Source organism: Dreissena polymorpha, chromosome 9, assembly GCF_020536995.1.
Source record: "Dreissena polymorpha isolate Duluth1 chromosome 9, UMN_Dpol_1.0, whole genome shotgun sequence".
Classification (NCBI taxonomy): Eukaryota; Metazoa; Mollusca; class Bivalvia; order Myida; family Dreissenidae; genus Dreissena; species Dreissena polymorpha.
Window position 1 is genome coordinate 40,299,911 of NC_068363.1, and position 24,870 is coordinate 40,324,780.

Below are 24,870 nucleotides of genomic sequence, written 5' to 3' on the forward strand. Positions count from 1 at the left end.
ACAATGATATGTACATAAGTGTTCTGGGACTAAACGCTTTTATGAACGCAGAGGTTCTTCAAAGATGTCAATGTCCCTGATTACTTTGTGTGGACTTTCAGATACGAGTAGATTCTGTAATTTCTAAAAAGAAGACTTATTAAACAACAGTCACGTGTCTATGAAAAAAGTGTTTCATGACATATACACGCCGGAATCAAAGACATAGCACCGAGTTAACGGTTTCATTATGTTAATACATATAAAAGTAACTTAAAATAATTGTATGAACGATTTGTGGCGAATGCAATTTACAATGAAAATGTATGCCTTTTATCGTAGTTTTGGGGGCCATATTGTAAATATAACACAGAAATAGCAGAACAGAAAGTTTATTAGAATCGTTGAATTCGATGCTAGTCTTCCATGTCTGAACGCAAATACCTATAGTCAGAGACGCTCTATGTTCTCTGTTCGCTATACGTATTCGGAGGTTCAAGTAAAAACTACATTACAAAGCAAGTACATGCATTTTAGTGTACGACCATGTATGCAAACACTGTGTGTAGTGTTAAAACATGACATTTTAAAAATACAATTCTTTGTTGAATATATCTTAGTGTAAATAAAGACATGTGATTACGCATCAGTATACTGAAGACCAAAATATAAGAAATCTAACCAAATAGAAATGTTGTTCTTCATGAATCAAATCAAATAGAGTTATTGTTCTTTAACAATCAAATTCAATAGAGTTGTTGTTCTTCAGGAATCAAGCCAAATATAGTTGTTCTTAAGGAATCACACAAAATAGAGTTGTCGGTAGTAGGGCATAAAACCAAACACAGTAATTGATTTGATCGTGTGAGATTACACATATTGCGTAATAGTCTACAATTGTAATCTATATAAATACCTTTCCGGTATAAGGACAGTAACAAGAGCATGGTACTCACATACTTGTCAGAAGAATTAACAGAATATTCATTGATAAAAGGCAATTTAAAAGGTGCTTTTTGAAAAAATAGTTTGGAAACTCTTTTTTAAGTACAAATTAATTAACAAATAAAGTTAGATAAGCATATATATATCTACAGCTTTCAAAGATCTTAACACCAACTACCAACATTTATCTCCGGTCAAAAAAGACAATGTAAGACCGGTCATACGAATGCCTGTAAGCACATTTAATACAGTCTGTTATTAACATATCTTGCTTAACAGTACTTGTTGATATATAACTAAGATGTAACCTTTGTGCTACCACAATGATCAATGAGAATTTGATAAGCATAACACGTGTCCTGTTTACTACGCACCTTAATGTTTACAACTGAATTTGTTATTCATAGATTTGTGTATTAACAAGTAGTTTTTCTTTTCATAAATATATATGAAAGAAATGAAATAAAACAAATAATATTTTCACTTTAATAATAAAAATAAAGCGCTAAAAGCATTTTGAAATTAACAACAACAGCAAACACTTTAAAACTAAGTATATAAAAATAAAGGTATGTATGATGTTATCCCTCGAATTAACAACAACAGAAACATAAGTAATTCTATAAGTATGCTGGACGTAAACATGCTAACGTGGCAGATTACTTTATATAAAGTCAATGTTTATTGTCAATTTTAATCATTTGCTCTTTGTGTTTGAAAAATAATACTTTTAGGCGTTTCTGTGATACTTTTACTGTAAAGACGGACTTTCATTCAAGAGAGTTAAGGAGTAATTTGCTCTTAATATGAGTAACTGTTCTTCAAAAACTTTCCTTTTAGCAGTACCACAACTTCGTAAATAAGTTAGTAAAGCTTTCAAACTTTCAAAACGCTATACAGATCAAACAACCAGTATTCGAAATAAAATAAAAGCCCATGTTTGTGAAACTTCTTATATTATACATGTATTACGCAACTATTAACATTTGTTGATGAAACTACTGGCTTTTGGCCAGTGCAGTAAGCCAGAAATAAGATAGATTAAGTATAATAGGAACTAAACTATAACTGCGTTGCACATTACAATTTGACAAATGTAGACAACGTTGAGAAAGGCATTAATAAATGCACACAAGTTGTGACTTTATTTATATTAACTATAAATAAAATCGTTCTTGTTAACTAATCAGTGGATACAAAAATAATATCTGTACAATGATATTAAGATGTGCCAATAATACAAATTAAACAAATAATAAAACAATAATAAAACCAACGCCCTAATTGTCTATATAATGTGCTATTGCAATGTCATTGCGCGTGTTATTATACATAGCATACTTTAATTGTTGGAATCTGTGATCAACTAATACAGATATATGTTAACAACTAATATTGAAAATATTCAAATCGTCTATTAATAAGTCTCTTTTAGGTTTAGAGTTAATAATTCCAAATTAATATTAAAAAATGTCTTTTGCAAATGAAGTGAAACATGAGTAATAGTATTTCATAAATTAAAACTAAACACAAGAAACGTGTTTGTAAGCAATACTTTTATTATTTCTGCAATTGCATATGTAGACACTATTTAGATTTGAATTCCAGTTACTACAATCGTACATTAAAATGTACCATACTAGCAAATATATACAATAAGGAATTTTTAGGAGAATCATTGCTAGGAAAAAATAAGACAGAAAATAAGTATTGGAAAACATAAAAACACAGAAATATCTTGAATATTTACAAAACACGTACTTGAGGTTTATGTACAATAATTAAGGAGAGTTTTAGTAGGGGATAAACAAGACAATTTTGAAGATTTGTAAAGGTTTTCATTGTTTAATATCATTATTTACGTATTCCATTATACGGTATAACTATTTCAAATTTACATATTGACATAGTTATTACGCACACTGAGCTAAAACATGTTTAATAATTTTTGTTGACGTTGTTAAAAATTAAGTTCTAAGTACACAATATTCATGTCCATTGTTGTTCCAATTTATACATTTTACGTCAGAGTAGGTAGTGTGTAGCCTTATTCTCATGATGATTAACATGCGGTATCAATTTGCAAATACCTTAGTGTCACATTTCCATTATGTGATCGATTTCCGGTGCAATTATAATTTTATATTTTAAGCGGATTGTTCTCCGTCGTGAGAAGTGAGTTGTAATGGATTCAATCCTGGAAAGTTTGATCATTCAAGTGTAGTTTGTTCAACCTAACACGAAAACAAAAACGTAATATTGATACAGAAACAGCAATGAAAACATGTCATGTGGTTTTTCATGCTGACCTATAAGTACGTATTAGTAGTTGGTCATATTTGAAAACGAAAAATTAGATCGCTTCATATACAGAAACAAATAAATATAACTACCTCAATATGTGTAACACACGTCATTGTGTTCCTCATAAACGTTTTGAACGAATAAAGATAAAAAATATGCTTGAACAAAAAATAGTTGTTATGTACCATTTAATTATTTTAAGAACATGGAGTCAGTATTATTGATTACAATTTAAAAATAAATGTTTCATTTTAATGGTAAAAAGAAGCCGCATAGAAACAAATGAAAACGCCAAGTCTAAAATAAAATGTTTATGCAGTTGTAAAGCGTTCACAATATGTAGTCATTTAATTATTGAATGAAATATAACAATTTACTAGTCCGATACGGTTTCGATCTTCTTATATTCGGGACCCAACAATGACGATGAAACAACTGAGCTATCTGAGTTGCTGGCTCCATGCATTCTACATTAACCACATCCGGGGAAAATAGACTGTGGTTACAAACTTTCTGAAGGAGTTAAACACATATTGTTTAGAATTAAATTGCCTTATCTTATATTTCGATAGTTTCGAACATAAGCTAAATTTTGTGTTGAGCAATTCGACATCTTATTCCTACATAATACAAGCTTAAACCAAAACATGAATGCGCCCTTTTGGAAGCCTTAATTAAACGTGTACCTTATTTAACAACAAAATAATAAACTTTGGCTTCGGAATGCGTATTTGTCTGCCCTTGACCTTCGTTGTCCGGAACTTCGACATCTGCGTAATTTGTCTCGAGTGGACTGTCATTGTCCGGTTCTTCATCATTATTCTCTAGTCTAACGGTCAGTGCAGTGTACAGATGCTTTTCTGTCATCTGTTGAATAATTTAAAGGAATCAAATGAAAAATAAAACTAAAATGACACCACTAGAATTTACGCTTTGTTTACCCACTAAATGTTTATTCATGGCGAATTACAAAATTTGTGTACCACACAGAAAGGTAAGACAAAACAACAGCATGGATTTACATGATTTCAATATGATACTATGCTTTGACACTGAAATCCGTTTGTACTGAAAACCGGTTTCACGTCATGCAGATATTACAATAGGTTACACCTGTATGTTTAAATGCTATAAATTGCTTTTAAGTTGGTATATAAAAACCATACATCAGCTGCAATAATATGAATAAGTTAACAGTTTAAGTAGCGAGTTAAACATACTTTAATCAAGAACCGCGATAATATGAAACCCTGGTTTAAATAACGAACGAATGCATTGACCATTACTTAGGTTAAGGGTTGGTCAAACCTCGTTAAAATGCTTGCTATGTTCAATTTCTTTACTTAAAATGTAAATTGTGTATTAAAAGTAAGGCCCTGTTATGGCATTTAATATTGTCCTATGTCGAACATCAATGTCAGCATCGTATGACAATTGCAGGTCACATATTGAAGCAGACAAGAACTGATCTGTACTGTAGTTGTAGCATAGGTCCATCCTTACGTATCAAAGCCAGCCAACTAGTGCTTCTGAACAAACCTGGAGTGAGGTGTACGGTGTTGCCTCACGCCCTGTTACATCGTCGAGAATGACATCATAATTAACGATGTTGTCGCCATGACCTACAGCAAATGGGTAAAATATATCACAATTATTTTGAATGCGTTAAAAGGTTACAACACGTCATACGTATTAATGCGTTTGGTTTGTTAAAAAACAGTATGAGTACATTTGTTTCTTTTTACGACTTTGTAAACAAATACGCTTCATATTACTGCAAAAAACAGAGAAAATATGACGTGCTTGTATTATTTATTTAAGACATGCCGCCTTTGTCTCTGTTTACAACAGTATATATGGAATTATATAAAATAACTCACCTTGCGGAACAATCGATGGCTGTACAAGCTCGTTTCTGAAAAGAAAAAAAATATGTTATGAGCTGCACATTGATATTAATAACGTTGATTTCAATTCATTTAAACCATTTATTGTCTGCCTTATTTAATAAAAATCTAAATGTTACCAAATCGGAATATTTATTAAACGTATGGTACGCATTTTCTTACTGTTGAAAGGTAGTTCTATTGTTGTTCTCTGTATTTGGAATAAAAACATGTGTCGTTACAAAACCAAACGAAATAACATCTATATTGCTTAAAATAACATTAAATATATTAATTCTATTGACTGATTTGTATGAAAAAGTCTCATAGTAAAATACAATAATTTGGTTAATAGAATAATAGGTTTTGACAACATGCTTATATAAGAACATTTTTAGTAAAAGATATGCATATGAACAAGTATGACATGTTGCTAACCTTGATTCCTTTTGAGACACAAACAAGCGACGATGACGACAAGTAAAAGCAGGCATAAGCCAAGCGCTGTTGCAAGCCATATAATAAGGGACGATGTCTTCACATCTTCTTCGGCTATTACATAAATTATTCAACGTAATGGATATTACAATATCAAAACCTTCTTACATATATGTTATTTAATGCAAAAGAAATGGTATTATGAAAGACAAACCTTTGATTCCTCTTGTTCTGGGAATGCATACATATCTATATTACAAACAATGTTACAATTTGTGAAGTGTAACTTCTACAAATACATAATAGATTAACACAATTCGTTTTAATAAGAAAATCTGGTTGACATGAAAGTGTTTTCGATAGAAAGTAATTGACCCATTTATGCCTAGCGTCTAGAAAAAGGACCTTGACAAACAGCGTAGACCCAGATGAAACGCCGCATGATGCCTGTAAGAAATAGGCTAAATATAGAAATTAATATACAAGACATCCTTAATTTTGGAAATAAATTGATCCAATTTAGAAGAATGGGAGAATCCACTAGGCATAAATGGGTTAATGATTGTGCTTTCTATCAACAACGTATGGGGTGAAACATGGCCACGCCCGATGAGTAATATTGTAAAGTTGGGGTTCGTTTGCAAAAGCATTTAAACAATTTTTTTTTAATCTATCCAAGGACCATTGCTTGAACACACTATGTACAGACCCTTGGGGCATGATATCAAAATATAGTAGAACACGACGTTGAACACCAAACACTTAACCCATGATATTTGCGGTTTTAGAGGCGATTTTTATAGATATTTCCTACATAAGTCGGTGTTAATGATGTGAAGTCCGGGGCTTGGCCAGTTTTAATTCCATCGGCATTATATAAATATTCGTCAACTGGACCGTGTAACATACAAATATAATACATCCGAACTTTAGGGCTTAAGTGGAACATACTATAAACAATTTTTTTACTATATAAGATTATATAAATAAAAGTTTGCCCCTGGGAGAGGCTTTTTACACCCAAAGGATAACATTTTAACAATTTTTTTAGTTGAACACTCAATATTGAATCCCTGAGCCTTGCGGTGTCACAAAATAAAATAAAAATATGTTTAATTATGAAAATATTATTTTAGCTCGGGTACCTACATATTTAGCAGACAGGAACGATATTAATTACTGTGAATGAAGGTCACCTCATGATAATTCAGGTGAACTTTCGTTCAAATCTGCTCATCGGTTTAAAAACAAATGCCGTTGGAAGAAAAAGTAAACGGACTCCCGCATGCATGCACGCACTGGTGCAAGACGGATATTCCGATATCCTCAAATCAAACCGTAAGCACTTGTTGTGATAAAATAAGCGATCTAACGGTATTTACTTTTAGGGTCGCTGGTTGTATCGGTCAAATAAAACGGGGTGTTTGTTGCGCTAGTAGTTAAATCAACGTCAATGTAAGTTACGAACGTAACTAGTGACGTCACAAACACTGAAGTTACTGCTGCTGATTTCTCGGTTGTGCCAGATGATGTCGGATCGTAGTTTCGCATCTTCGTCTTATATGTGCTGTATTTTATAGTATCATGAACAGTTTCTGAAAAGGTGAAAGAAGAATTTAAGCATGCTGAACATGTTTTGATAGACCTAAAATTTACATGTAGTTTGATTCCATTTACATCGCACAAATAGGGAAGGTTGAGAAGCCAAACTTTTTGTCGTTAGAATCGTTATTTACATGTTATTTATGACAGAACTCTTCCAAATTTGTAAGCAATAATCCTTCTTCATGTGGACAATTAATTGAGCAGTTCTATGGAGTGTAGCAAAATGATCGAAAATTCAGCAAGGAATAAGAAAAAAACGTTCAAAGTGATCACACAAAAAATCATAATTAATCTTTGGAAGCAAACTCAATTTTAACGCCTTACAATAAAATTATAGTTTTAAAAGTTTACAATAAACGAAACAAAAAAAGATCGGGAAAAGCATTAGAAAGCATTGACCATACCAGTTGAAATAGAGTCATTTAATTTAGAAACCAAAATAAAAGTCGATGCATCGTTGTTCCTAACAACACATTTTTTTACTTATATATGACTATGAATTGCTAAGCTTTAGTATCTTTGAACCCTATACTTGCTTTATTCATCATAATCATAATCATTATAAACATGATGATAATAATGCTACTTTTTTATATAAATAATAATCAACACCATAATCATTTTCATCATGAGTGTTATCATCATTGCCAAAACCATAGTAGTCCAGTCAATCTAGCCTCCAAAAAGACTTAACCTGAAAGAAATTGCAAAAGAAAGTATGATGACTGACTTTGAAACTTGAAACTGACTGACTTTGAAACATCATTTAAAGTCTAGAAAAATCTAAGAAGGGAAAAACATAAAGAAATATTATTAAACATGGTGTCTGTTTGAAAGAAATTGAAAAAATGACTCAATCACACAGTTAATGATTTTGTAATGTCCGATTTTTGTTTTCGAAACCGCAGTCATACGTTTCTTGTTTTATGGACAAATAAACTAAACAATATTAATGCATTATTTAATTTAATAAGCAAACTTAAAATTGACAAATGATAAGTTATTGATTAAACAATATTTAAAGAGTGAGTGGGGTATTTGTGTATCTTATAATTAGACGATGACCCGTAAACGTAAACATAAATGTGTCTGATTCCAAAAATATATGTGTTTTATTAAACTAAACAAATATATATGGTGTGGAAAATAAATCGTATGCTTCCACTATATTTTGCTTATATAAACATGTGTTCAATTATTGCTTTAAGTCAGTATTACCTGTCGCAAATTTCGGACGACGATTTCTTTTATCTTAATAGCAAATATCTCTATCCCTTCCTGTGACATGAACTGCAAGTCTAGTGTTTACATTATAATAACCCCCGACAACATTATTACAAAATAATAATTTACTTATTTTAAGCAATGTATCGTTTTTTATAATATTATCGAGTGTCTGCATCAGGGAATTCTTGTTTACATGGACGTATACGGTAAATCCAGTGATACAAGTATGTGTCAAAAATGTGATAAAACACATAGGCATTTTTAATTGAAGATCATTAGTTATGAAGTTTAAATTTTTTAGGGATGGACAGAATTGAGATACCATATTATTAAAAATTAAACCTAAGTCTGTTTAATTAACGTAAGTAAGTTGTTTTGAATATTTTTACATTCCTGGATGTAGTGTCCGTTTAAAGATGTCATCCGTTGTATATTATACATCACTAAATGTTTAAACACGAAGTGACCCAAAATTATGTATCTACATGAACACAGTGCAACATACACGCAATACATTATTTAAAAAAAACACACGACAACAACGTATACAAGAATATCTGATCAACAATATAAAAAAGACATAGAACCCATAGACACAAATTAGGCCAAGAATCCTCAAGGAAATGTGTATATGCCTTTCTGGACATTCTTAAAAATGATCCAGTTGTTTGGCAAGTTTTATTCATAATTGATCCGGAGTTGAAACTTAAGTACCAATGCCAATGTTATGTCGTTTTTATACCAAAAACAATTCATATTCCCAGTTTATGTACTTTCACCGCAAGCAATGGAGCATTAAAGTCCATCATTCCTACACTTGCACCTTTTCGAGTCACAATTCTGCTTACATTTACACCTGATCATGTTAAGAAGTTTATCAGGAGAGGCCTAGATATCGGTCGTTTTAGAGATTGCCCTGTACCCTTGCCCAAGCCCAGTATGCAGTGTCAAGTGTTGATCCATTACGAATCCACTCCTGCACCTGGTTAAATGTCTGCATACTGTGATATTTTGCCGCGGCAGATGTTGGTTGAAAAATTTGAACTTGTACCTGCGATTTACTTGTTATTACCTTCCTTGTGAGGTTTGTAAAACGAAGCATGTCCAAACCCTAAGCTGGTAACGCTCCATAAAGTAGTACCAGATGTGTTCTCCACAAGTAATAACTTCTTCTTGTGTACGTTCTTTTAAAACACTTAAACAAAGTCAAGGAGGTTACATAAACATTTTCAGTGATGCCGCTTTGATAATGCCAAATAATTGTGATGTTGTATGGCACCCTGATATTGCGTGTGGACGATCTGCCTGCATGATCGCTTGGCATACAGAACATACCTTTATATCAGAAACCATAGCGATAAATAAATCTTGTTAAAACTGCACAATACTTTGAGGCATAAACTGCCTATTCACAGCAACAGTAACATCACATTTGGTTTTTGATACATAGATTTGTCTGGTTACGCAGTCTTTAAATCATTACTGAAAAGTTGTGCTGCTGCTGTCAAAAGTTTGATGTTTTGTTCATTCGGATCATCAGATCTATTGTCACAATAAAAATCCTGAAGTAAGTATGCCTCAGTATTTCTCAATGTTATCACATGTTGTTTTCCATTTATCTCTGTTATCATTACAGATTCCCCAAAATCTTCTTCAAATCTGTGTTACATGTATTAAGAGCTATAAGATTTGTCCCCAAACAGTTTACTTATTTTATCTACAAAGTCAAAAATAGTTATTTGATTGTCCCGATTTCCATTTAAAAGGACAACTGCCGGTATCTGCATCGGCGTGTCTTGGTCTTCCTGGGGATGTCTTGCATAATTTAAGGTGTTCGTGTTAGAAGTAGACAGGAATTGCCTTGTTATTTCTGAAATTAATATTGCACATTTGATTGCACACGGCATCTGCTGCTAGCAAGTGGGGTACAATTTGAAAACGCGAATGATTAACAACAGACCAATAATCTTTTCGTGTCTTCAATTGTCTTCGGAAAGTCCAGAGTCCGGGCAGCAAATACATCATGGCCTCCCTTTGTCTGACTACATTTTACAGACTGTTCACAAACCAAATATTGTTCTTTTACAATAAATGAATCAATTTTAGATCTTGATGCTCTACATTGGTCCTTCTGTTTTTCATCCTGTGAAATTATAATAGGATTACAATATTGTTTCCTACATTCCACCTGAACGAACTGACCGGGTCTTGAAAATATCGAATTATGTTGTATTGAGCTTGCTTGATTTATCGAACTGTAAGCGTTGCTGTTGTTTGGCATCGCCAATACATAGTTTGGAAATTAAGAAAACTTCCTGGTTATGCTAAAATGAGGCTTAACAAACGTTTATAAATATTATACATATGCTCCCAAAATTTTAATTGTAATAATTTATAGTTTGTTTTGTCTTGTTTTCGTCAAAATTAGATTAAAGTGTATTGTGTGACCCGAAAAGGCTTCCTTAGTTTGTTTGTTTTTTTTAAACAATTCTCGCCACCGCTAGAAATAATTGTTTTAATACGAGATAATTTCCTTATCACTCATAAGCAAAATATAATGACGGGTGAACACGAACTATGGCAAATAAACAAAAGAAATAATTTGTTTAGGAACGAAACAGGTTTTTTATCATCTTGTTTGGATTGGCGTCATAAGAGAACATGAAACACATTCACTTTTTAATTGTCTTGCTTTATGCACTGTTGAAACCTGAATGCGCTACACTATAAATGATAATATAATATATATTGCTAGATGTATCTTTCTCATTCAAATGAGTCCATAATATTTCATACCCTGTTTTTAAGAAAATATATAAACCCACAGCGGATTGGTCAACCGCAGACGACGCTGTTTGTGTGTAGATCTAAGGTTTTTTGGCACGTGTAACAAAATATATTTAAAGAATATTAAAATAAAATCATATATATTCTATAACTTTTCCCCGCATGGATTTTTCTAGACTTTTTATATAATTAATATAATGCTAAAATCAACATATTTACCCACCCAGCACTCAGAAATTATTTTGCAATTGGTTTGAAGTCAAAGTGTAGATTGACTGGACTATAGTCATAACTACGAATACCACAACTTTAACTTGTGTGTATCAGCTGATTTACAAAGATCAATAGATCATAATGAGCTATTTCTTATTACCATTTATACAGATGGATGAATATTTGTTGGTACAGTTGTCTTTTTGCAAATCGTCAAATGCGTTAAGCACATAACAATGCACAGTCAGGTCTTCCGCTAGCAATAACAAAATAATACAATCAACCATAAGATGAGATGTGTTTTATAGCAATAATTAAACTGTAGCAAGTATATGAAATGTTTCTCGGTTGATCATGGGTTTTGCGAGCATAATTTAAAAGGAAATGTTTACAGGTTGGAAACAATACAATTAAACAAGAATTGATTTTAATAAAAAATAATTTATTCTATACATTCAAACAAGCGAAATAACACTAATGACTACAAACACACCTAATATTAACTTCGTAATTATGGCTTATCATCGACCGAAGTCAACGGCGTGTTATCATTGAAATTGATGGTGGAAAATAATTGTTAAACTAGCAGAGCGTTTGCAAATCAAATATCTCAGTGGCCGAGGGTAAGCGTCGGAGATTTTGCTCCAGAGGTTCGAATCCCGCTTGAAACATTCACGTTACTAAATGTGTTTTTCTTGATTTAATATGTATTTAAGACTTCTTCGAATATTTTAGATTTGTAAAAACAACGATTAATATTAATTCCAAAGCGAAATTATGGGACCGATACACTTCAAAGGAATCATTCTGAGGTTAACAGTTTACAATATGTTTAAACAACAGATATTGATTGATACATTTATGTAAGGATATGATTAGCATTCCATTTACCACTTACCAATTAACCAACACATTACATATAGTTAAAAAAAACAACAAAGATGCTTGCAATGTGTTAAATAAATGTATGGTAAAAATATAATCAATGTTTTTAATTTTCTTTTTGGCATTCATTTTACTCAAAATGATCATACTACTTATACAATAAATGTAATAATTCAAAGAAAAATAAAAAAACCCCATATATTATGCTGTTGGTTATTTTAAGGCAAAGATAAAGCCTAAGTGAAAGTGTTTTATTACTAGTAACTCAAATGTGAGATCCCACTTCATATTACACATACAGTTCAACAGAATATCTCCATATTTTGATCTCCATATTTTGGCAAGTAATTGTGAAACCATTTTTTTTTGTTCTGAATTCTTGTCGATGGCTTGCAATAAATTAAGTTCCGTAACAATCCGTGCACAATTTGGAATGCGAAATCCTTTACACGATAAAAGACCCACCCCTCACACACCGAAATTCATCGATCGAGTAACATATGTATTTATTTGTGAATTTAAGCTTGCGGGATTCACACCAACGATTTACAGTGCTCTTGAACATGAGCTTAACGGGCAGCTGATGTATACCCACACTCCATTTGAAACATAAATTACAAATATACTTACAGTTTAGAAATGGTGCAACGTCTATATCTTGTATCCAATACATGTCACTAGTAAACATCCTAAACATGTACAGGTTAGTGTGATTCACAAAAGGCAAGTCTTTATGTAATCCATTGGTTTGATTCTGGCAATATTTGCTTCCTTCCTCAAAACCCAGGAATTTGTTAGCGAACTCTGAGCCTTATTCGTGACAGAAAAAGAACTGTGTCAATTTATTTCTCTAAAAACATTATTATTTGCTATAACAAAATAACGTTTATGTACAGAGGGGTTACTTATAAACAAATTAAACATACACATTATACAAGTACATTATACAACCAGTGTAAATAATGTCAATAAAATAAAATTGTACACATTTATGTATACATATATTGTGTATAAGCAATTTGCTATTAGAAGCCGCCATTGTCGCTGTGTACTGAACACTTGTCGCTTGGAACCAGACTATGGGCATAATCATAATTATGCAGAGTTATGTACAATATCACTTACTATTCATGCAACGAACACGGGTCCTAGTATTCCGATATTTGTGTAATTTGAAGTTTTGGTCTGAAACGTAATTTAAAATAAAAAGTTTACTCGTACAAACACGAGTGTCATAATTGAATAATAAGGCAGGGGATTTTGACAAAAGGGACTTTTAAAAAATAATATGCAATTATATAACGAAACTGTTGCATTAAGTTATTAATAACTATTTTTATCGTATCAACCGGACTTAAATGAACGAAAGGGACATAATTGCTCTTAAGCCCTGAGTTCACCGACCAAAAATGCTGGAAACTTAAATTGGCAATCTACATTTTTACTACACTTACCCAGATTCAAAGATGACCTTCATAATGTCATGATAAACATTTTAAACAAGGGTCACCATGGCCGATTCATATATATAGTCGTAGAGCGGTAACACGTTTATTTAAAAATCGAACCTGGTGGCTTAGTGTTCAGACAAACGTCCCGACTAAGTTTAATTACACGTGAGTCATACATGTTGCCCCTAGGGTGTTAAGAGTTTTGTTTAAATACTTGACCCGGTTATATAGTTTCTAGACAAAAATTACTTTGATTCAATCTTGGCCTAACTGTTTTAAAGATAACCATTCTGATAAAATTATATCAAAATTGTGTCATTAATGTAGCATCTAGAGTGGTGACAAACTTTTTCTGAGATTTGACCTGGTGACTTTTTTTGTTAAGCACGTGACCCTGGTGCGAACGCAGCTTAGATTTAGTCAAGATAAATATTCTAGCAAAGGCCAATTCAGATTGTTTCATAAATCTTCCCTCTAGAGATGCTTTTAAAACATTTGAACCGGTGACTTAATTTTCAGACGCACGTTACCCAGATCCAAACATGACCAAGATATTGTCATTTTGACCAAGTTTTATCAAGATTGGCCACAGACTGTAGCCCCTTGTGTTGTAGCGAGCTTAACGTTGACTACTCTTACAACACAGAGCACAAGGATGGACATTTGGCATAGGGTGATCACGTTAGATCTTTAGTTAAACATGTGAAATTAAATTCTGCTAAAATACTTAAATATAGAAATAAAAAAAATGAATAAAGACAATCATCAACAACATTAGGTAAACGAATGTTTGAACAATGTGTCAGGATTTTATAGTGGTATTCAAAGTGCATTTATTTTTTACTCTTTAGTCTACAAGAAAGTAAATTATGGAAGTTTGTACTTGCGATTGCTTCCCGCACAGGGAATAATATAAATCTTATTATATACTTACAATATAAAGAAGTGAAACTCCAGCTGATGGAGCAGTATTGAATTCTTATTATAAACAATACTATTCACAGCGAAAAACTATATATATTTTAACTATTTACATTATAAAGCAACGTCTTTTTTTAGTAAAAATCTTGATTCACATGACAGAACCATCGTAACCAGTCCCCTCATGCATTTATGCAGATATGTGAACTGCGCATAAAGCGTCAACTCCTGCAAATTGTTTGGTTGTTTTGTAAGGAATGTAAGTCAAAGGTGATCCTAGACAAGTATATACGCATTTTATAAGGTATTAAACAATTATGCTGAAATTTCTTATTGATTCTCAATTTCGTCACGTGTTTGGTATACCTAGGCCGTTGAGTAGCACTTCGAAGCCGTTGAGCCAAATCGGATACGTTATTTTCAGGTGAGACGTTCTTCTAAATTGCACATCCCCCCAGGTCAACATGGTCTGACCATTTTGTAGACATTTAATGTATCCGTCATACCACGTGCTAGATGGGTTTCTTATAAAATCGGCCTCTGAAATTGTGTGACATTATTACTTATAAATATATAGTAGAAACAGCTCTAGCATGCATTGTTCGCTCGTTCGTTCGTCCGTTTCTTTTACCCATCATTAATACCATTCAGCTGTACGAATGGGCCCCTTTAAGTAAAGTTTGACGAGTACTTCCGACGCCGCATTTCGAATTTTGTATCGATATTATTATATATTGTGTTGATGTATAACTTAGCTACAGTATACACCTATAGCAATATATAATCAATAACCAAACTGTTATTTTTTCACTTTAATTTGCATTGTAATGTTTTTTAAAGCTGAACACGAATGTATTGTAAAAATTGAATATGTGAATACATTAAATTCTAACATGATAATTAATAATTTGTAAAAAGACAATCAACAAACTAATCAGCAAGTGCGAAAGAGAATACTGCAACAGAAAACATTTTCAGTATTAAATGAATGTAATGTAACCATACATGCACAATTAATGATGTCATAAGTAAATTCGGGCCACCCTTTTTCACAGGACTTGTTCACAGCCTTTTACACAGGATTTGTTCACAGCCTTTTTCACAGGACTTGTTTGCAATATACAATTAAAAATTACATAATCTGAAAATAAATGCGTTCAAACAGGTGAAAAAATACAATTTAATAAGAAAACTATTTTAAATATCGGTAAATTTATGGATAATCATCAGTCTAAATAAACAAAACAATAAAGCGTTTATAATCGATAATTGCGAAAATGCGTGTAATACGAACATAGCGTTAAAAATTGTTAAAATGTATTAAACTCTTTTTTTTTCCTGTATTATTATTACAGACTATTCCTTATAGTTAATACATGTTAGTATATACAACTTGTGACATTATAAGTTTAGGATAATCTGTTAACAAGTCCCATTATTGCGATATATTTACAAAGCAGATCGCATTATAATTTCAAATTAAACACACAGGTAATGTTAGAATTGAATCGATTTTCGTAGATTCATTAAAAACATACATAATTAATAAATGTAAAAATATTTCACGAACAAAAATACAATTTACTTACCTAAAACCCCAATAATAAAAGCAAGTAGAAATCCTGTATACATGGCTTTACTTATCGGTCGCAGGGCGGCAAACCCAAACTTTGAAACCCCGGTCATATCGTGGGCCATGTCAATTCTTCTATCACAAGTATTTAAACAATTTTACTCCAGAATGTTTGATTAATACGCTCGTAATATTACAAAGTGTTGTGGATTATTTTCTTACTATTAAAATTGTATCTTCCGTTTATAAAGTGATCAATTAGCCACGTCCGTTACGTCCATTGTTATTGCCGAAGTGCTGATGGTGCGGATACACATGTTCTTTGCAATATCATTATTAATCAACAAAGTCAACCATCTTTAAGTTTAAGCCCTCATATTTTAATGACGTAATGATTTTTGGTTATACACTTTATCCGTAAATACGTGAGTGTAACTTGCCACTGCTTGGTGGTATACCTACATCACCTCCACCAAACTGCGACAAACTGAAACAAAGTAGAAATAAAATGCGTAAGAACATAAGAATTCATGGAACATATGTGATGGTTGACAATTTAATATCCCTCTTCGCAAAGCGCAAAATTATAGAAAGTGTAAGCGTTATTCCGTCCGTGTGTGCGAGTATGTGTTTTTTTCGTCAGACTCATTTGTGGGCAGTTCCTTCTTTACTGTGCCTGTGATTGTTTGTCAAATTTGTTCAACGTGGAAACCTCACATTTTCAAGGTTGCGCGATTGAGTTAATATTTGTAACAGAGGGGGGTAATGACGTGATATTCAAGATGGTGACGTCCATGCCGACGCAGTTATGTTTCGCCATTTTATACATGTATATACGTGTATTATTTTTTTTAAATGCCGCTCACTTTCCAGCCATATCAGCAAGAAAGTTACTAGCGTTTAGTTCGTTTTAATATTCGCTTTATATCTAGACTTGTCTCAATGCAAAATTTCTGAGCGGGATGACCTAATAACAGCTCCACTTAAAACCTTTGCGGGGAGTTTTGTCGAGATATATAGCGAATTTTTATACGAAACAAACGCTTATTACCTTAAAATGATATGACTGGAAAGAAAAAGTTAAAAAAGTAATAAAAAGTAATAAATGGTATAAAACGGCGCAAAATAACTGTCTCGGAATGGGCATCGCTATCTTGACTATCACGTGATTACCTCCTCTATGTAAGGAATTATTTCCTTTTGTAAGGAAGATTTATGTCTTCCTTAGGAACAATTAAATCTTCTTACGGAAGATATAGATCTTTCTAAGGAATATTCGTGACTTATGACCCTTTTAGCCTCGTCATCTTTATTCTTTCTGTGAATTTTGAATAATATAGCCAATCAGGGTTCTGCTAAAAATAACAACCAATCAAAATACGCGTTACATTTCACGCGCGCTTTTATATCTTCCTATGAATCTTGAATTCTTCCTAAGGAAGATTTAATTGTTCGTAATTACCTGTACCGTCAGAAATCGATATGTATATAATTATGGACGGTAGACTAGCTGTGGGCTAGAAACATAAATATGCTGACAAAGCTGTGCAAATATGATAACAATAGTTCGTGAGTACGAGATTTATCAAAGTAATCTTGTTATAAAATCAAACCTACTCCATCGCATGATCGTATCATGTGCAAGATTTCTAGACCAGTATTGTGTTTATGTACGAAAATTCGGCATACCTGTCGAATTCGATGATGAAATGATAGATGAAATATATCATATTTTATTGTTATATAAATATATATAAATAAATAAATATATAAAAAGCTGTACGTATACCGTGCAAAGTGCCTATCGTGGTATAGAGCATACACTTGATTTCTTCGTATTGAAGTCACATGTTTTGGGGTACAATATAGTAATTAAATGGCGTGTAATACGGGCGTGATTATAAATCTCAAAAACCGCATATATTTGTTTAACTTTAAGAAGTATTTGTTTTTAAATTAAATGCGACTTGCATAACTCGGACATTTCTTTTGTACACTGAGCACACTGGTCTTATAAGTATAAGGCATTAATATTAACATGAAGGAATATGAATCACAAAACTGAAAGTTATATGGCTAACCGCAATGCAAGATTTACCAAAACCATGTCTTTCCGTGAACCATATAGTCCTATGAACTCTTCAATTCTCAAACACCTTAATCTTCGACATGTGTAGGTTTTGATTATTTATAATTTATTTATTATTTTACCAATTACACACGTATTATAGTCAATTGCCTTGAGACATTCACCTGCTAGGTTTAAAGACCTTACTCAAGTCATAAACTTGGATGGTTGAAGTGAACAGAAAAGCGAAAAAGATAAAAAATCTGGTAAAATACCGCTGCAATAAGTCCTGTCCGAAAATTATGAGTCCTTAATAATTAACGAAACACGTTTGTCCGAAAAATGTGAGTCACAAAAAATCATTATTTTCGCAAAAACAGTGGGTGATCGGAAATTTAGAGTTTCGGAATACTGAGAGTTATTACGGTATGTGGAATATTCACCAGTTCATAAATACCCTTAATATAACTTAAGTATGCTGATTCCAGCTGCATATATATATATATATATATATATATATATATATATATATATATATATATATATATATATATATATATATATATATATATATCATACTAAATTACTGGATTTGATAGAATAGTTTCTAAACGTAGTTAAATTCCGAATCCTCCACCGCCACATGCGTTGAAGCAATACCCGATGTGTGTTACTGTGTATGCTCGCCATGTATAAAATATTCCACAGCCTGTGAAAGAATAAACGAGTTAATAGTTTACTAGTTTACTTCCAATAAACTTCGCACAACACATGTGCACATTTAATTTGAATTAAATATTCATATTTGTCTCACTGGTGCCCTCTTATTTTATAAAACGCGTCAAGACACGTAAGACCTTTCAATTTCAAGCGACTGGTTACATAGACTGTATGCTTTGTTGGAATCAATGACAATATTGTAAATATCATAGTGGAAAACAAATCCGATGACGTAAACATTCATGTTTGTTATCAAACCCCATACATTCGAGATGATAAGTGGAATTACACACGCTATGATGCACGTGATACATCAAAAAAATATGTATATTCACACATTAAACGCTATTAAGTAATTACCGAGAAACAGAAAAGGCATCTTAGCGAGTCGATATCCTAAATTAACGTCCGTATCGTTGAACTGTAACCCCAACGATTCGTTGACGTGGAATGTTGTATTGTTGTAAGCAAGTTGCGGTTCTTCCAATGTGTCAAAACGTTGCTTACATAGTAACTGCCTTAAGGCAAGATGCTTATGAATGTATATATAATCTTTCATTATCGAAGCTTTACCAAGCAAGTTGTGTATTGATACACGTGATATCATCAAATACCGATATTTTGTTTAAAGTCGACAGTAACAGAATTTAACCACTGCGTATGTCAATTCGTGTTAAGGTAAATATCTTAATATGTATAAGGTGTTTAGTTTTTACGACTTAAATGATAAAGCATCACAACAATTCGAGTTTATGGCTTCTTGATATCTGGACACCTGTAGATGTTATGCATCATATTCATATCTGAACAAACGTATACAGAAAAGCACGACACAACATTCGTAACTGCAAATAGCAAACAAGTTATGAAGCATGTAATTTCAGTTAAGACAAAAATATCCATATAAATACCACTATTCATAAAACAAACACAAAAAGAACGGATTTACTTTTTCTTTAGAAGGTTAATATAACAGGGGCGCACATGATTAAATAATATTTATCAGAGTACACCTAACTAAACATGAATATGACCATTCGCGGGAATGCACATATATCGCGTGTTCGGTGTCTATCTTGTGTTGACAATTTAGCATTATGATTATTAGCAAAATTGCTTAAGATGAAGCACTAGATTATCCACTAACAATATCAGATCATGAGAACTTACATGTATTTACAAAAAAATCCCTTCATCATTCATCCTTTTGCAAATGGTGTTTATACATCATCTAAATCAATGTGTTTTTATTTATCAAATACCATTGGTGTAATAAGTGATTTACATTATACTTGTAATTCAACTATTAACTTTAAGGTATACTGAGTGTTTGTATTTGATATGATTTGGGCGTTTAGTGTGTAATGGTATACACTATAACTTACAACTTATAGTATTTTAGAAATAGCTGATCATAGAACGTATTTTGAGTCTGTTTTAATCGAAATAATTTGAGGTAGACGTTAGAGGCGTTTCATGAATTCTTATCTCAATTCTGTACCAATAGTATTGTCACGAATGTATATTATGATTTACTTCAGATTCATCACCAGCTTTCACATATGAAATCTTCAACGTAACAAACTATGACAATGTAATTTGTGCCGTTGGAAATGCTATTTTAAGATTGACCGATAGCACTTGTGTTATAAATGCGCCGTACACATACTTATTTACATTACAGCTTTTCCCTTGCTGCTTTGCAAATCAATAAAACAAGTTGTAGTAGTGCTTAAAACCAATCGTATTATTTAATATTTTTACAAAAAGATTTTTTTTACATTATATATATTTAATTTGACCATCGTGACTTTACATTTTCATAAAAATCTTAAATATTCTTAATAACGTTCGTGCTACGCCCTTTCTTTGGCACCGCTTATAGAAAATCGGGATTGACTAAATTCTGTATAATTCATACTATTTTTCTCAGAATTTGATGTAGAACAATGTATTCTTTATCTCATTATTTTTATTAGGAACTGTCATTATTGATGTTAAAAGTACAAATCATATGTTAAAAATCAGTTAAATCTGTGTTAACTTCTACCATTTCCTTATTTACATAATCATTATCATCCATGTCGTCACTCTTATGTATTTTGCATTTGGCTTAAAAGCAATTGTAATTCTAAACAGCTAATACGTGTTTTTGTTGTTGTTGTTGTTGTTGTTATTGCAAAAATACAAATATCGCCCTTTAAATATAATTCTCAAAGCATACCTGTTAATCAAAATTTAAATACTCCAGGTATTCCAAACTCTTTACTCATAATACAACTCACAATTACCTAATCATAAACATACAGTTATTAATATTGTGTGTCTGCATTGTAAATAACTACAATTGTTCTTTTGTGCATTATTGTCTTGCTAATTAGATAGTTGCATTTAAATTAATAACAAACAAAAGCTACACGGTCGGAGACTAATGTTCCCCACCCCCCCCCTTCTCCCCCCACAGGGCCTTAGAACAGGATGTTTTGCAAAAAAAAATGGACCATAAGAGTTCTTCTTATAATATTATTTTTACTTCGTCCCTTAAATAATGTTTTAGTTGACACAGAATTATGAACTAATGTTAAAGCATCGTTACAGTAAATGGGTTGTGAATATTATAGTATTATTACTAGGGGTCATCTACTGCCCAAGTCCAATGTACATGTGTAGTACCAAGCCAATCGGTCAACTCGTTGACGAGTTATTGATCGAAAACGATTTTCAAACTTATAATGACAGTTACATTGACCTATGACCATGTGACCCCAATTTCAATAAGGCCCATCTTCTGTCCAAGGCCAAATGCACATGCGAAGTATCAAGCCAATCGGTGAATACGTTAACGAGTTATTAATCGAAAAATTATGTTCACACTTATTGTTACAGTGACCTTGACCTTTGACCTAGTGACCCCAACTTTAATAGGGTTCATCTACTGTCCAAAGCAATGCACATGTGAAGTATCAAGCCAATCGGTCAATTTGTTAGCTTAACGAATTATTGATCGGAAACGATATTCACACTTGACCTTCAACCTAGTGACCCAAATTTCGAAAGGGATCATCTACTGTCCAAGGCCAATGAACATGTGAAGTAACAAGTCAATCGATCAATTCGTTGACGAATTATTGCTCGGAAACGAACTGGTCTACCGACAGACCGACCGACGGACCGACCGACCGACCGACCGACCGACATCCAGCAAAAACAATATACCCCCTCTTCTTCGATTGGGGACATAAACAAACGGGAAAATGCTGAACAATTTATTTATAATAATTAATAACTCATCCGAGCTATCGATTACAAAAATAAAGAATACAGTCACGATAATGCAAAACGTCCACACTTCGACAAAGCGTTGTTTGTATGTTTAATATACAGTCGAATAGGGATGGTGCAGGTCTAAATACGGAAGTTTTAAAGCTGAGTAATCGATGGGCATGGATCGTGACTACGTCAGCAATTTAATATTTTCGATAGCGCTGATATCCTGCGTTTGGTTTATTTAACTTTTGTAATAACTTTCTTCGCAAATATGAAAACATGCGTTAAAATTATAGTTAGCTTATACGATCGGGATCACATGCATTCTTCCGGAAACATAGGGTTTTGTTTAAATCACATGACATAACATTGTCGCACTTAGTGTGACAAGCAATTTCAAAGATATTCAAAATAAATTAAAATTAAAATTAATTAAAATAAGGGATTCTGTAAAGTATCATTTTGCATATGAATAGGCGCGATACAAAAACTGAACGTTGGTCGAATATTCTGCTATTATTTACTTTTCAAACAAATAAAACACTGAAAATAAGGTTTGAAAATTTTAAAGACACGTGTACGAGCGAACGCGAGATTGGCTAAGGGAAGCTCGTGAGATTTACGTCGTGCTTCTAACGCTGCCCAAAGCCAATCTCGCGTTTTCTCTTAAATGTTCGGAAATCTTCGCGAGAATTTCACATAGAATATATTGTGACACAAACAAAGAAAACGAGCATTTTGTATCTCGTTGAATATATGTGTACTTATCTAGCGTTGAAATGTTGGATATTGCCATGAGGAACACTGATTTTTGTATAGGTACACTTTATTTACGAAATATTTTACACAACATTCCTTGATTTATTTAGTAATTATGTGGCTTTAAATTTTCCAAAAGCGTTGTTAAACCTACGAATAGGTTTAATTTAGCGAAATATACTTGCTAAAGAAAACATGCTTATTTAACACTCACTGAAGATTGTTTTGCACACACAATTAAAATCACCAATTTTAATTTTTCAGTTTTCATTAGTAAGCCCTATTGAAAAGATCGGACATTGGTGCTATTAACGGGGACGAGCGATTTGTTTACTGTTAAACATTGGTAATTCAGTTAAATAAAAGTAGTTGGGCATCTTATTGTGTTTTGTGATTAATAGTATTCTAAATATAAAAAATCGCGAAGATTGTGTGAACATTCGTAATCTTCTATTGTTGTTAATGCAATAATAGCAGAGCGCATCCATGCGAAATCAATCATCGACGTTCCGCTGGCAAGTGATTTAGTATTAAATGTTAAAAAACATGAAACATTGAAATGTTCAAAATAAAATGGGTATTTGTTCATTAAACTCGAGGATAAGAAAAATCAATAACGAGCCATGGTAAGAGGAGAACATTCTCGAAACATGGCTATAGGCATATCTTTAATTATTATATATTTATTATGTAAAGATGTAAAAACAAATATTGATAAGTGCTTAGTAAAGACTTTTAGATATCGAGGGTTAGAAAACATAAATCACCAGTCATTGGCACTGGAGAACACTCTGATATTATTCTAATAAATAAAACTTTATTAGCCGCTTTTTTATACGTCTCTTTGTCGCTTCATTTTATAAATTAAAATATCCAAATGCTAACATTAAGCAGCATACCATAACGAGATAAACATAAATAATATTAATAACATTTCGTACCTTTAATTGATTCTGTGGTGAAATATCTATGAGCTTTAATCCATGCAGAGATATCAACCAAAACTGTGCAGCGTTTGTTTAAATAAATGCATTATTTGAACAAAAAAGTACTTACCCGAAACACCGACTTCAAAAAGTACACAGACAGTCACAATAATGCGAAAAGTCCACATTTTGATAAAAATGTTGATCGCTCGATCGACATGCAGTAAAGTGATTTTCGTCAACTTCTCAATACGGAAGATTTGAAACTAACCAGTTGAAGTACAAAGTACCGTGACTAGGTTTGCTTTTTAAATAGCTTGTATAGCGCTAGCTTGAATCTACGTTATGACTCACCAGACTTTTGTTGATTGCACATGGACAAGACGATGTATTACTACGCAGTAGACAAAAGTAGTTCCTCTAACTACGATTTACATTTCTTCAATCCAGTGTTATACTGGCTCAAACTACTTAAAGTTAAATGTACACTGCAGAATAAAAATGATTTGTTAAAGGGACCGTCAACCACAAATGACGAACAAAGAAAAGTTATAAAATACCTTAATTTTTACAATAATTAGTTTATATTGATTTAAATATCACGACTGGTACATGACATAAAATTGTTAAGTTTTTTGTTGTTTTTTTTGCATTTTTGGTATTGAATTTTACTGGGTACATGTACCAGTTAACTACCAGTTAACTATAACTATAACGCAAGTAGATTGATCATCATCGTCACGTGGTGAACCCAGGAATGCAAATTGTGCATGCGTAGTGATTTGTATATATTTTATGTAAAATGATCAATATACTTGCGTGATTTATAGTGTGTATATCGTTATGTCACCTATTTTCGCGATGTACTTTCGATTTCACAGCGCGCAATTTTACCAGTCGTGATATTTAAATCAAT

The 24,870-nt window shown here is 32.4% G+C and overlaps 1 protein-coding gene across 1 annotated transcript; it reads right to left on the reverse strand.

The window, feature by feature from the left end:
- Positions 1-355: 355 nt before the first annotated feature.
- LOC127845280 (uncharacterized) lies at positions 356-24,264 on the reverse strand. The gene is made up of 12 exons (XM_052376108.1): positions 24,085-24,264; positions 16,231-16,701; positions 15,008-15,181; positions 13,395-13,454; positions 12,900-13,079; positions 11,545-11,640; positions 6,935-7,147; positions 5,553-5,666; positions 5,298-5,325; positions 5,109-5,143; positions 4,768-4,850; positions 356-4,095 (listed from the first exon to the last, which is right to left on the reverse strand). Exons 2-12 carry the CDS (start codon positions 16,337-16,339, stop codon positions 3,916-3,918), a joined length of 1,272 nt encoding a protein of 423 aa, XP_052232068.1. The 5' UTR covers positions 16,340-16,701; positions 24,085-24,264; the 3' UTR covers positions 356-3,915.
- Between the last annotated feature and the right edge of the window lie 606 nt (positions 24,265-24,870).